This window comes from Cnephaeus nilssonii (assembly GCF_951640355.1).
Source record: "Cnephaeus nilssonii genome assembly, chromosome: 6".
Lineage (NCBI taxonomy): Eukaryota > Metazoa > Chordata > Mammalia > Chiroptera > Vespertilionidae > Cnephaeus > Cnephaeus nilssonii.
In genome coordinates, this window is record NC_137077.1 from 43,894,677 (window position 1) to 43,908,814 (window position 14,138).

Sequence of the window (14,138 nt, forward strand, 5' to 3'; positions counted from 1 at the left end):
CTCACTCACCCACCTCCCAAAAAGAGCTAGGAATGAGCCTCCTGCCACGCGCAGAAGAGCTCTCCCAGGAGCCAGGAAGAACCTGTGGGGAGCTGGGCCTGCCTCTAACCCCTGCCAGTCAGAGGATGACAGATCAACATTCATTTTACCAGGCATTTTTCAACATTAACTCTCATTTTCCAACTTAACTCTCACCAAAAAACACCTACCATTTGGATACTTATCACAGCAGTCCAACTTGAATTCGATATTATTCTCAAAAGCCAAATTGAGGAAAGCAATTTACATGGCATTATTTCTTGAAGGACATGGTCTTTTATATATATATATATATATATATATTATTGATTTTTTACAGAGAGGAAGAGAGAGGGATAGAGAGTTAGAAACATCGATGAGAGAGAAACATCGATCAGCTGCCTCTTGCACACCCCCTACTGGGGATGTGCCCGCAACCAAGGTACATGCCCTTGACCGGAATCGAACCTGGGACCCTTGAGTCCGAAGGCCGACGCTCTATCCACTGAGCCAAACTGGTTTCGGCAGGACATGGTCTTTTATCGGAGTTTCATACAGCAGGAACTGCTGGCGTGTTAAGCAGGAAAACTTGGTTGTACAGGATTTGCATACACACGACCAAGTCCCATTTCAAAGACCTCCACTCGGAGACACATATCACTGGCATCCCTGCAGATGTGCTTTTTCCAAAGTGCATTGTGGCGTGATGTCACCAGCGACAGGAAGCCCTCTGAACTTGTTCCTCTAAAGATACTACATCTGCCCATAGAAGGCCATTGGGGAAATATGAGTCTGGTCTCGGAACCAAGAATGGTTGCGTGGTCTTAATCACCCAGCTAGGTTTCCATTTTTTCTTTGCCCTGGTTTACATAATTCATTTTATTTGCATCTTGTTGCCCCGCAGATATCTCTATAAGCCACCTTAAATTTTTTTTGTGTGAAAGAAAGCAGAGAATAAATAAATAAGTGACAAAGGTAATGATGAGACCAAGAGATGGGTGAGATTGAGACCAGGGGAAGAAAGATAACTTCAGCAACAATCATGGGGAAAAAGAACAACATGAACCATAACACAAGGTCTGTCAGGGTGACAGGAGGTTAGGAGATATCACAGTGGAATTGTAAAAACACTGGACTTAAGAATCAGAAGAAGTGGGTTTGGGTCCTGTCTCTGTCACTATCAACTACGTGATGCTGCCGTAAAGCCTGAGGGTAAGCAGAGAGAGGGTGACTAGGAACCCGCTCCCCACGTCCTCTTGCTATATTTTGTTCTCCATATATATTTGCTTCTGTTTGCCCTTGAGTGGTTAGTAAAGATTTGCAAAGTCCAAGGTGGCCTCGTCTCTGATGAGAGAAGCCCAGAAGCTTCTGCCCGCACCTGAAAAAGGATCGTTAACGCTTTCGTACACATAAAGCACATCACCTACTTAAACTCTTTCATCTTCACAGCAACCTATAAAGTAGCTACTATTATCCTCATTTTACAGATGAGAAAAGTGAGGTGCAGAGAGGTGATGTGTTTTGCCCAAGGTCCACAGATAGTAAGTGGTCGTGCTGGCACTATAAATAATGAACGTGAAGAAACTTTCATTGGCAGAATTGGGGTTATTCTTTCAGGAAGGAATGAATCATTTTAAGTTGCTTGGAATCATTTAATAGCAATTTATGTATATACCAGGTGTCATGAATTAATTTCTTTTGCCTCCTACCCATTAGTCCCACCCACTCTCCTACTCACACTTCTGCACATGGGAGAAGCTGGGAAATACTAGACAGCATTCTGGTTCAACACGCATTCAAGGACACAGCTTCAACCGCTGCAATCCCAGAACTGTATTGAACAAAAAGTTACCCGTCAGGGCTAAAATTCTAAGACTATTAAACTCAAATCCCAGGCAATATCCTAAAGAAACAGAATATAGTCTTTTTGAATCTAGCAGTCACAAATTAAGAAGTATGTTTGATATTGAGGAAGGTGTCTCATGAGGAATTTAGTGATTGGTCAATTTGTTTTAGGAATGGTGACTTCTGTGTGCTCTTAGCAACATCAATAGCATAGCTCCCTCTGCTTTGGGGTACATCTCCATGACTTCTGTTTCTGATTTTGCATAATATAGCAAATTTATTCTAGCTGTTTATGCCAATCTTAGATATAGCATGTCTTGCTTTTGTTTACTTCTCTTTCATATGCTCATTTAACCAGATGTAATAAAAACAAAGGAAACTCCAGTAGCCACACTTACCTGTGATCCAAGTGGTGAATGGAGAGAATAACTCCTGAATTTAGGTGGGTCTGTTTTAGGGTCACCAAAATAGTAAATTCATGTTTATTTCTCAGCTTCTGAAAAAATTGGTCCGCTGTAGCAGTGGATGCTTTTATACTTCTGGGAGTATCTGAAAGAGAAACATACACTAAATCAACTAGAATTTGGTTTTACAAAGTACCCTTTAGATGCAACATCCTTCAAGAAACACTGATAAATACCAAGTTTCTGACTCCCATGGTAAACTCTTTCAAGAAGACTTTATGCTACATATAACAGGACAGTAAACCACACAAATTACTGAACTTGTGTTTCAGCAATCTCTTTTCCAAAATGTCACTGTTGAGGTAAAGAATCAAAGAACCCAGTTTGTAAAAGAAAGTACACTCTCAAGTTTTCTCCTTGTACACTTCCTATATCCTGGACACTACTACCACATCAGTGTCAACAGTGAACAAAAAGATGTACTTTCTAGACCATGATAAAGACATTTAGTTTTTCTGACACCTCATGACAGAAAATTGGATTTAAATCTATGTGCCATGTTCCACAGTGATGTCTTTAGCCAGAAGGTTTGCTCTAAATAGATTGTTTAAAAGATCATTGTAATTAGTCACTCTCAGCCTTCTGTGAAGTGGATGAAACATGAAGATCAAATTATCTTACCATATTTGTGGAAAGACTGTCATAGAACTTAATTCCCATGTGCCTCTCTTCTGGCTTAGAGAAAGCCTAGCCAAGGGAGTGCAGAAACCTGTGCCCAGTGCTTCCACCTGGCATAGTCTTGCACTCCAACCTTACCACCCAAAGGATATGAGGGAAACACATAGGGAGAGAACTGGACTTAGTGGACAGGAAAAAACCATCATCCAAGCCATCTGCTAACTGAGCATAAGGTTCTCTATTCATAGTGTGTGCAAAGGGCTTGTGGGAGCCAGAAATTGTTTTGTTTTGTTTTTTTCTTGTGATCAAATCATTCTCCTATTTTCTATGCTTTAGACTAGGTAGACTAGTTAAGTAGTTCTCAGTGGAGGAACCACTGGCATTGGAGAGAACAATCCCTCCTCATACTAAATTGTCCCATGAACTGTAGAACATTTAGCATGCCTGGGTGCCAGCCCAGGAATGCCAGTGGCACCCAACCCCCAGTCATGGGACAACTCAAAGTTCTCTGGCGCCTTTCCAAGCACTCTTTGGGAGCAGTGCAGCAGGGATTTCACTGAGTATCACAACCTTTATAAAATGGATTATAGGATTAATCCAAAAATCCCCATCATTCTAGCCCTATACATTTCAGGAATAAAGATGTAATCACCTGGTCTGTGCCCATCATTGGGATTATACACATGTGGAGAAGCCCACAAGATACCCATAGACTCTTAGAGGGAAGGCAGGGGAGGGTGTGTGGGTGGGTGGGTGGGAAGAGATCAACCAAGAACTTGTATGCATATATGCATAACCCAGGGACACAGAAGGTCCCTGGTGAAGGCCCGGGGTGCGGGGTGGGGGTGGGCTAGAAGGGGTAAATCGGGGGGGAAAGGGGACATATGTAATATTTTCAACAATAAAGATTTAATTTAAAAGAATAAAAAATAAATGATGCCCATAGACTAGAGGAAGGAACAGATAATCCCAATACAATGAAGGAAATGCTGTCACACACAGGGGCACAAAGTGTTGTTGGATCATGGAGGGAAAAGCAGCCAACATCATCTAAAGGGAAGGATCCCATAAAATAGATGGCATTTGATCATGGATTCACCAGCTACCCAGGAGAGGGAACGGCATTCCAGTCATAGGACTGGCTTGTGTAAAAGCAGAGCGTTGTAAAAGGGAATGCCATGCCTAAAACAGTGACTAGCAGCCATCACGGACAGGCTGGAGAGGAAAGCTGGACTGGACTTTCAGGACCTCCTGTGCCTATGGAATGGACAGCTGTTGTTGCTTCTGTCACCATCATCAATTTAGCCTCTTGGTTAAAGAAAGAAATATTAAACAAACAAACAAAAAACAACCATTTACCCTCCCCACTCTTAACATACAACTTCCTCCATGCTGAAAGTACCCTGACCAATCAGCAATCAGCGCATCACTTACTCACGTCCACAGTATTCGAAGCAGGAATGGGCACCTCTCCAGGGCAATGAAGTCAGACCCAGGGTATTTGCTCAAAGTTTTAGAAAAAAGAAACTTTGGTTGTTTCCAAAGAGAAACTTTCTCAGTTCTGATATTCACAATTCCAATATTTAACAATAACCTGCCATTTCTGCCATGATCAATGTAATAGTTTTAAACCCACATTCCATGTTGTTCTCGCAAAGCCCTGGAAACTTGATGGGGGCCACAATTCCTGTTTCCTTTTTCCATGAGCCAAGGAACACTCCTGGGGTTCACCCAAAGGCACGCGGCATGCTACAGGTATGACGGGGGTGACAATTTCTGGCCCAGTATTATTCCCTCTAAACTGCATCACCTCCGGCCATGGCATTCTTTATCCGTGCTCTGCTGCCACTCACAGAGAGAAAAGCAAAGATGAGAGCAAGACCACAGAAAACGATCCAGGGAAAGTAATTATATAAGATAACATTTTTAGTTCCGTAAGACACTAGCTTAGGAGTGATTTTAAGAAAGGTCACTTTCCCCATTTGCGTTTCTGCTTCCAATTTGTAAAATTAGCATTCCTGCCTTCTATTTTCATCTCGAGGATTATATAACGTTCAGAGGGACTTCTGGGTTCCCGTGGTTATTACTATACAACCCGATTCTGTTCCTCCCCAGAAAATCAAGTCAAGGAAAGGACCATGTGAGAATGAACTTTACTTCATTTCAGTTTTCAGAATTAATCATTTAATGCGGGTATGTATTATGCAATTTCTCAACAGGGCCTCCTGTTAGGAATAAGCATAGAAAATAAGGTGTAGAGGTTATCAGAACACACTCTGAGGTCCCAATGCCAGCTACGGAGATTACGCTAGCTCCGGCGGCATGTAAACACCATGTGTTGGCGATTATGACTATGATACTGATTAGTGTTACTCTTACAAGCAGTGAGACTATGGAACCCACTAAGGCTACCAAAAGCCATAATATCCTGTGGCAATATTCTGAGCTCACGTTCAGTCTCACTATTCCAAACTCAGCCACAAATATCAGTTTACACATTTGAAAATGGACATAAAATATTTTGGCAGTCAAATTATTCTTAAGATAAAATTTTGCCTACCACTCTCTATTTCTAGATAACTACAAATGACCATTTTTTGATGGGCAAAAATCAATGTAAACTGTATTTCTTTTCAAAGAAGACCTGACAAAGGCTGACAAAATTGCCACTTCAGAGAAAAGCAGGCTGAGAAAAAGAGCCTATAAATGCTACTACGAAGACCTACAGGAAAACTCAGCAACATGCCCATGCTGCATTGGATCCTTCTAATTGGAGAATTGCTTGAGATTAAAAGTTTGTCTCAACATTTTCCATTTTTATTGTGTGCAGAAGCTAAAAATCCCACTGTGAAAACAACTAATGGCATTTTAAAGCACTTGTTAATAAATAACGAAGCTCAGAAGCAATTACATCAAAATATTCATTTTTAGTCATGGGACTACCAGGATGGAGTGATGAGTTCATGTAAGGATGTAGTAACAATTTCTAGGGATTTAAACAACATGTTATGAATGCCCCATATAGGAGGAGAAAGGAGAGAGAGAGAGGAGAGGAAGAGAGAGAATACAGGTATTTCTAAAATAGGCTAATAGCACTGGCCAGTGTTACTAAGTGATTAGAGCATCAGCCCACAGACTAAAGAGTTGATGGTTCCATTTGGGTCAAGGGCATATGAGAGGCAACCAATCATATGTCTCTCTCACATGGATTTCTCTCTCTTTCTCTCTCTCTCTCTCTCTCTCTCTCTCTCTCTCTCTCTCTCTCTCTCCATCCTTCCCTACCTGCCACCCTCCCTCCTTTCCACTAGCTCCAAAAATATCACTGGAAAAAATATCCTCTGGTTTAACAAAAATAATAAAAATAGGCTGATAGGCTGTAGCTCAATGCAATTATGTATGTGATAGCAAATATGGGTGTTTACTGAAAAAGGGAGTCAGAGTGGAGCTTTTGAAAGCAGTTGAAGTGCATTAGTAGTAAAAGTAAAGAGAAGGGATTTGTTCATCTTTCAGTAACAAAGAAATTAGTAAGAATTATTTTCTTTTGCACTTAAACTGCATCACTACAATTGCCATCATGAATTAAATAAGCCTCTGCCCACTGACAGGTCTCTATCCCATCTGCAGGGTGTAGAAACCTCAATTGATTTCCTCCCACACAACCAGACTAATAAAAGTACCATGTGCAAATTCAATTATAAAAACAGTCTAATCTCAGGCATGGTACATTTGATTGAGAACGTCTCCACTCACCAAATTTCTTTCAGTCTCTGACTATGAAAGGTTGTTGTCTACTAAATTCAGGTTATAAATACAGCAAATTAGAACTATTATTATAGTTATTTTCCATTGCTCTTACTCCCCCTTCAATATATCCATGTCTTTAGAGTGCAAACTTTCAAGGCAAAATAATAGTAACAATCTTAAAAACCATTAAAATTTTATTAATGCTGCATAGGAGGTTTGCAAAGTCCTTGAACATAAACAATCTCATTTAAGCTTCACAGCACATGGAATAAATGGGATCATTCGGTCCATCATAATAGAAATTACCAGTGAGGGGAGAAAGGCACAGGGAAGCCAAGACACTTGAGATTATCACTGTAAGTGACTCAAAACCAGAGGTCATGTTTATGAACTTCCTATCCTGGGAACTTGGTTGGAAACCTCGGAGACTCCCAGGTGAGACCTGAAACTGCCCCAGGACATGAGGACAAGGAGAGACTGAATAAGTAGGCAGGCCACTCCAGATGGGTAGGTGGCCGATTTAATATGCAAGGGAATTTACGTATGAGACTTGTCTTGGAGGCTGAAAGGCAAGTAGAACTCTGCCCATGCCCACAAGAATCTTAAAAGCTTATATACAGCCATTAACTGGTTTCAGTCACATATTCAGTCAAGATGGTCTCAACCACACATTGTTCTCTCAAAGTTGTGTCCTTGAAACCGGCTCCTACTGTGGGAATGGTGGAGAGAACATGCCCTCCAAGGACAGTGAAGGAGGTGAGAAGCCTCCAGTTGCCTGGATCCAGCTTAAGGGTCAACTGGCAGTCATGTCCTCTCAATGACCTCCTCCAACAGAACTATCAAAGCAATTATGATAGGAGATAGGAATTAACCCTCCAAATTCAAATGGTAGAGCCAGGAACCCAACTGAGGCCAATGTGTTTCCTATTATTACACAACTAGAGGCCCAGTGCATGGGTTCATGCACGGGTGGGGTCTGGCCGGCACACCGGCTGGCAGGCGTGAGGGGCCGTGGGCGTTTGGCCAGCCAGCTTTGCCCCCGATTGAGGAGTTGGGAGCCGATCAGGACCCGGATCAGGCTGGTTGGCTGCCGCAGCGTGCATCATAGCCACCGGTCATTCCAGTCGTTCTGGTCATTCCGCCATTCTGGTCGCTGAGTTTTTATATCTACCTATCTATCTATTTATCTAAAAGCCTAAGCGACCATTACGACCTAATGACTGGAACGACCAGTCGACCAGTCGCTATGATGTGCACTGACCACCAGGGGGAATATGCTCAATGCAGGAGCTGCCCCCTGGTGGTCAGTGCACTCCCACAGCCAAAGTCCCACAGCCAGCCAACCTCTCCTGGTCCATCTCCCTCCCTCCCCCCGGCCAGCAGCCAGCAGGCCCATAGGCCTCGGTAGGCAGCCGGCAGGCCCCGACCAGCCTGGCCCCGACCAACCTGGCCTGGCCCCAATCAGGACTGGGCAAGATGGCCCAAATAGGCCCTGATCACTGGCCAGGCCTATGGACCCCACCCATGCACAAATTTCGTGCACCAGGCCTCTAGTATATAGATAATACATAGAGATAATGCCCTACCAACATAATGGTGCTGCACACTCTGAAGAGTAAAGTTAACTCACTTTAAGTTAACTTTTATAAAAATATATTTTGAAGATAAATAAATGCATTTATCTTGATCTTCAGAGCAATTTAGGCTTTTCAAATCTACAGAACCACTTATATCATGTAACTCTCAGCTAGATACTCTAAACTATTGCACTACGTTTCAAAACCAAAAGCTTTTTGAAAAAAATTATTTTCAAATAATTCTTCTTAAAATGTTATTGGGCAAAATGTATCAGAAATCCACAACTTTTTAATGGAGCAAACTTGCATCTAATGATGCCACATACCCTTCAGACCTCTGTATGCCCTTTCAATACTAGGTTAAGGACTGCAAGGATATACTATTGGAAAGTCAACCTGGAAATTCCCCTTCTACATTTTACTATCTTCATTAAACCCCAAAACAATCTCAAAAACGTCTCTCAATTCTATAGCTAATTATAATTTTATTCAGTGCACAATAAATATATATATGTCTTCATGTACTATTTATAAAAAATATGTGTTGGCCCAATATTGTGAATATGAAGCCACATAAAAACTTACATACATTAATATAATCAGAAACATAAGCATCAACCATCCATTCAATAAAACAAAGACAAAAGTAGGTTCTACTCCTGGATTTAGCAACTACATGGCTGACTTTAAGCAAACCATTTATGACTCATTTGTTGGAATTTCCATTAATAATGTAGAACAAAATGTAGTCAAGATCTAGGGCTACCAACAATAAAATGTCTCTATAATTTGGAGCTTAAAATTAAAGTATTAAAATTTTATATATAACAGTTATAATACAACATATTAAGATCATCTATTTTGTTTGTTTTGATTCCATGCTAACGAATAACTTTCTGATAATAATTTGCTTCCAGGGTACATTTTCCTTTAGAGAGAACAGCAGAGATCAACCAATATGAGTATTCTGGTTTAGTTCACTGTTATAACCCTCACTGTAGATTAAAATTAAACTTGGCACTTGAGCTTATAATCAGATTAATGCTTTGGGCTCCTGTGAAGCAGTCCCTCCGAATCCCACTAGTGAAATTACCAGCTGTTTTGTTACCAGCAAAATCAAGAGGATAAATGAGCCAAAACAGTATCCGCTTTATCATCTCTTCTTCCAACTGCAATGCTGCTCAAGACTAAGATCAAATCAGCAGAAATGTTAAGCAAATAAAAGGAATGATGATGAATTGATGATAATGATGATGGTGATAATATTGATGCCTACCACAACTTTAATAGACTGGATGTATTCCTCTGTTGATAATGGCTCATTATGTATATATGGCAATCTCAACATCATTTAAACATAAGTAACAGACTTAAGAATCAGTAATATTGTTATACACCTGAAACTAATATAGTATTGTTTGCCAACTGTAATTGAATATTTTTTAATTTAAACTTATATAATCTTATTAACCAATATCACCCCAATAAATTTAACTTAAATAAATAAATAAAATTTTAAATAAATAAATCATATAAAAAGAATCAGTAATTTGCTGGACCTTTATTTAAATCAATCCAAAGAAAATATTATATCAAATTGAACCTAAATGAGAGCATACACTTTGTCAGCTATCATGTGCCAATGTTTTAAATACATAAGAAAAATTAAATTCATGAACTATCATACTTTATGAAACATGCTTCTGCCTTAACTAAAGCTATTAAAACCCCGAGTAAATAAAATGTTCACATTTATTATAAAAGTAAAAAAATAATAATAAATTTTCACTGGTCTTAGCCTTAACTGTAGATCAAAAGGCTCAACTGTACCTTTGTACACTAATACCAGTTATTGGTGATTGAGCTATTGCTTAAACTATCCAATTACTCACCTTCATATTAAGTGTATAGATGCATGAAATAGGACTTTTTCCATCTTGTAAATTATCCCACATCTAGAACCTAGCTAAATCTTAAAAACATATATAATTACTCTTTATAAAGCTATTAAGAGAGTAACTATAAATGCAAGAGAGAAATATACATACTGATTTTTTAAGTGAAAACTGATTCACAAGTCATTCCTTTATTTTCCTTGAGGTCTAATCAAATATTCATACTGTCCCTAAAAAGTAGAAGAAGAAAAAAAATGCTCATTCAAAAAGCTGACTATCCTTTTATCCACATATGTGCTAGTGTTTGGGGCTCAGCTACTGTAGAATTATTTGTTTAAAAAGGAGAAAATGTAATAGTATCAAGGTGAGATTTCTATTATATATATTTATTGTTTGATTATACTTATTAATTGATAAAAAGCAATAGAGATCTATAATATGTTTTACATCTATAAAATGTGATGGTTATAAATTCTGCAACCTCAGACTGCACCAACAGATTCTAGCAGAATCTTTGCTGAATAGTCAAAGAGACAGAATGTAGTGCCCATCAATTATGCAGAGCTGAAGTGCTGAAATTCACAATTTCATCTTCTACCTAATAGGCCAATTTGACCTGAGACATCAATTTTGGGAGTTTGTTCTGCTTTTTAATCCTTCTTTAATGATAATAAAACTAAATTATTTTAGAATAATAACACAACAAATATCAATTACCATGATTAATCACCCTATCAAAATTGTGCTGTTTTTTAACTATTATTATTTTCACTGCAAGAAAGAAAACAGCATTATAAAGTATCAAAGGACACAAGGCACATATAATCAGTTCTCAATCCAGAGTTTCAGACACAAGCCCTATATCAACCCCTGCCCTTGTTTCTCAGGGCTCCGTATCTGCCTCCCCTTGGTTTCTGAGCCAGGTATAATAATGATGACAGAAAATCGAAACTGGGGCTCAGAATTAAGTCTTGTTACTCAGAAATTCAATTTAAAAAGAGCTCTGGTAATTGTGCAGACTCTAAAATAAATCATTTCCCAGCCCCGCTATGTTGGCCTAATCTACAAAGTTGAGCTATTGCTTCAGTTACCCAGCCTAGAACTCTAACCTCTGCTCTGCATACCCATCTGCTTTGTTGAGGTTCTGATACTAACCCTGGATAATGCACAGAAGATTCACTTTCTGTCTAAGCTTATCTCTGGTCTTCACCTGACTAGAAGCTCTATAATCTCCACTACTGATTTATCTGTTCCCAGGAGCCATACACTAATGCCACCAAGCTTGCCTCTTCCCTCAATGCCCATTCCTGGGCTAAGGACTATCTCCAGTTTCCTGCTTGACTTAAATCAACTCAACAAAGGTATACTGAGAACTTGCTACATGCTAAGCATTCAACAATAAATATCAGGAATAATGCAATACTACTAACTGTCTACCTCACCCTAGCAGACTACTAGTTGTCCTCCAATAGCAACAATTCTTTTTTTCTTTTCAGCAACAAAACTTCCTACTTCCACCTGACCTCATGGCTGCCCAGTTAGAAACTACATTCCCTAGTCCTTTCCAGCTAAAGTGGCCAAGTGACTTAAATTCTGGCCAGTAAGATGTGAATAGAAGTGGCATGTGCTACAATCCAGACTTCATTACTAAAAAGGAAATGGATTACTCTCCAGTCTCCTTTCCCTCAAAGTGGAATAGAGATATTGTGGTAGCCAAGTTCTTCAATGAGGTCAAGGGCATTTTGGAGCTGCAAATGATTTCATGGCAGTTCTACTCATCAGCCCTGGAACCACCTGCCTACCTCTAGATTGTTAGTTGAGCGATAAATTTCTTTCTTATTTGAACACTGCATTTTGGGTCTATTTGCTACTAGAACTTAGCATATTCCCTGAGTACTACATCTCCAAAAGTTTCCTGTGACTCATTGAGATGTTGGGGGAGTAGGGTGTCATTCTTTAAAACAAAAATTAGCAAAATTTTCTGTATAAGCTAGAGAATAAACATTTTAGGCTTTGCAAGTCACATACATCTCTGTTAGATATTCTTTTTAACGTTATTTTCTTTTTTTTTAAATATATTTTATTGATTTTTTACAGAGAGGAAGGGAGAGGGATAGAGAGTTAGAAACATCGATGAGAGAGAAACATCGATCAGCTGCCTCTTGCACACTCCCTACTGGGGATGTGCCTGCAACCAAGGTACATGCCCTTGACCGGAATCAAACCTGGGACCCTTCAGTCTGCAGGCCAACGCTCTATCCACTGAGCCAAACCAGTTAGGGCTTTACGTTATTTTCTTTACAATCATTGTAAAATGTAAAAACCATTCTCAGTTCAAGGGATCATACAAAACTAGGCCCCAAATTTGGCCTGCAGGGCCATAGTTAACTGACCTCTGGAAGAAACAAATCCTATATAATAAAAGCCCAGCGACTAAAACTGCGGTAGCCTCCCAGCGAGTGGTTAGGGGTGATCAGGCAGGCAGGAAAGCAGTTAGGGGTGATTAGGAGGCAGGCAGAGTGGTTAGGGGCGATCAGGCAGGCAGAGGAGGTTAGGGGCTATCAGGCAGGCAGAGGTGGCTAGGGGAGATCAGGCAGGCAGAGGCAGCTAGGGATCAGGCAGGCAGAGGCAGTTAGGGGCGATCAGGCAGGCAGGAGAGTGGTTAGGGGCAATCATGCAGGCAGGCGAGTGGTTAGGGTCCAGCGGTCCTGGATTGCGAGAGGGATTGTGTCTAAACCGGCAGTCGGACATCCCTGAGGGGTCCTGGATTTCTAGAGGGTGCACGAATTTTGGGCACTGGGCCTCTAGTATAGATATAATTTACCCTAAATAGATATCAAATTTTATTCCATTAGTTAGCTATGCTTAAATATAGAAAGGAAGATCAAAACAATATAAAAGCCTTAGTTAGAGTAAGTCTAGATGCTGTGGAAGCAGAAAAGAAAGGAGGCAAATCCAGCCTGTTAACTTGTTTTCCTCTCTGCCATTGATATGTGTACTTTGAGTCATTCTTTGATAAGCTTTCCCAGGGTAGGGACCAGTTTTGTACTTCTTTTGGGCACAGTCCATGTAGAAAACAATAAGTATGGCCAATTGTCTTGTTTATTGGTGGTGACTTTGCCACCTACTTCTATGCCTTTTCATAATAGTGTATTATTGTTAGCTCAAATAAGTAAGGTCACAGATTTATTTTACCTTTAAATATTCCTTTGCATTGCCACCTAGATTAATATTGTGATTTAAAAGATGGCATGAAGACCTGGCTTGTTGCTCAGTAGTTAGAGCATAGACCTGCAGACAGAAGGGTCCCGAGTTCCATTTCCAGCTAAGGGCAAGTACCTAGGTTTCGAGTTCAATCCCTGTCCTGGTCGGGATGCATGCGTAAGGCAACCAATTGATGTTTCTCTCTCTCTCTCTCTTCCCCTCCTTCCTCCCTCACACGCTCTCTAAAATCAATGGAAAAAAAGTCCTTGGGTAAGGAATAAAGAAAGAAAGAAGTGAATGATAACCCCAATGAACTAAACTATAATACATACAAAATTTACAATATAAAACCCTATATTGTAAATTTTATATAATTGTTATATAATTTTATATAATTGTTATATAATTTCATATAATTTTATATAATTGTTATAATATGAAACACAATATAGTGTTTTATATTGTTATATATTAAGACCAAAGACTCTCTCCTTTCCCCTTGGAATATGAACTGACAAGTCTACATGGGAATCCTAAATTTATGAAAAGAAGTTGTCTTTTGTAGCATTCTGAGATGAGTGTGTTCTTAGAAAAAGGAATAACAGATGGTAAGGTTCAAAATTTCCCCTTCAAATTATTACAATGTGGGTTGACAGTTTTCTTAGAAATTTTATAAATTTTTGGAATGTCAGAAAAAATAAATTTTAATATATATTTTATTGATTTCAGAGAGAAAGGGAGAGGGGGAGAGAAAGATAGAAACATCAATGATG

At 39.6% G+C, this 14,138-nt stretch overlaps 1 protein-coding gene across 1 annotated transcript in view; it reads right to left on the reverse strand.

The window, feature by feature from the left end:
- NELL2 (neural EGFL like 2) overlaps positions 1-14,138 on the reverse strand; it is a gene marked incomplete at its 3' end in the record, with an annotated part of 320,606 nt that overhangs the window by 272,547 nt on the left and 33,921 nt on the right. Inside the window, exon 3 of the mRNA XM_079775779.1 lies at positions 2,262-2,412. Within this exon, the coding sequence (XP_079631905.1) occupies positions 2,262-2,412 (151 nt within the window). The remainder of the gene's footprint in view (positions 1-2,261; positions 2,413-14,138) is intronic.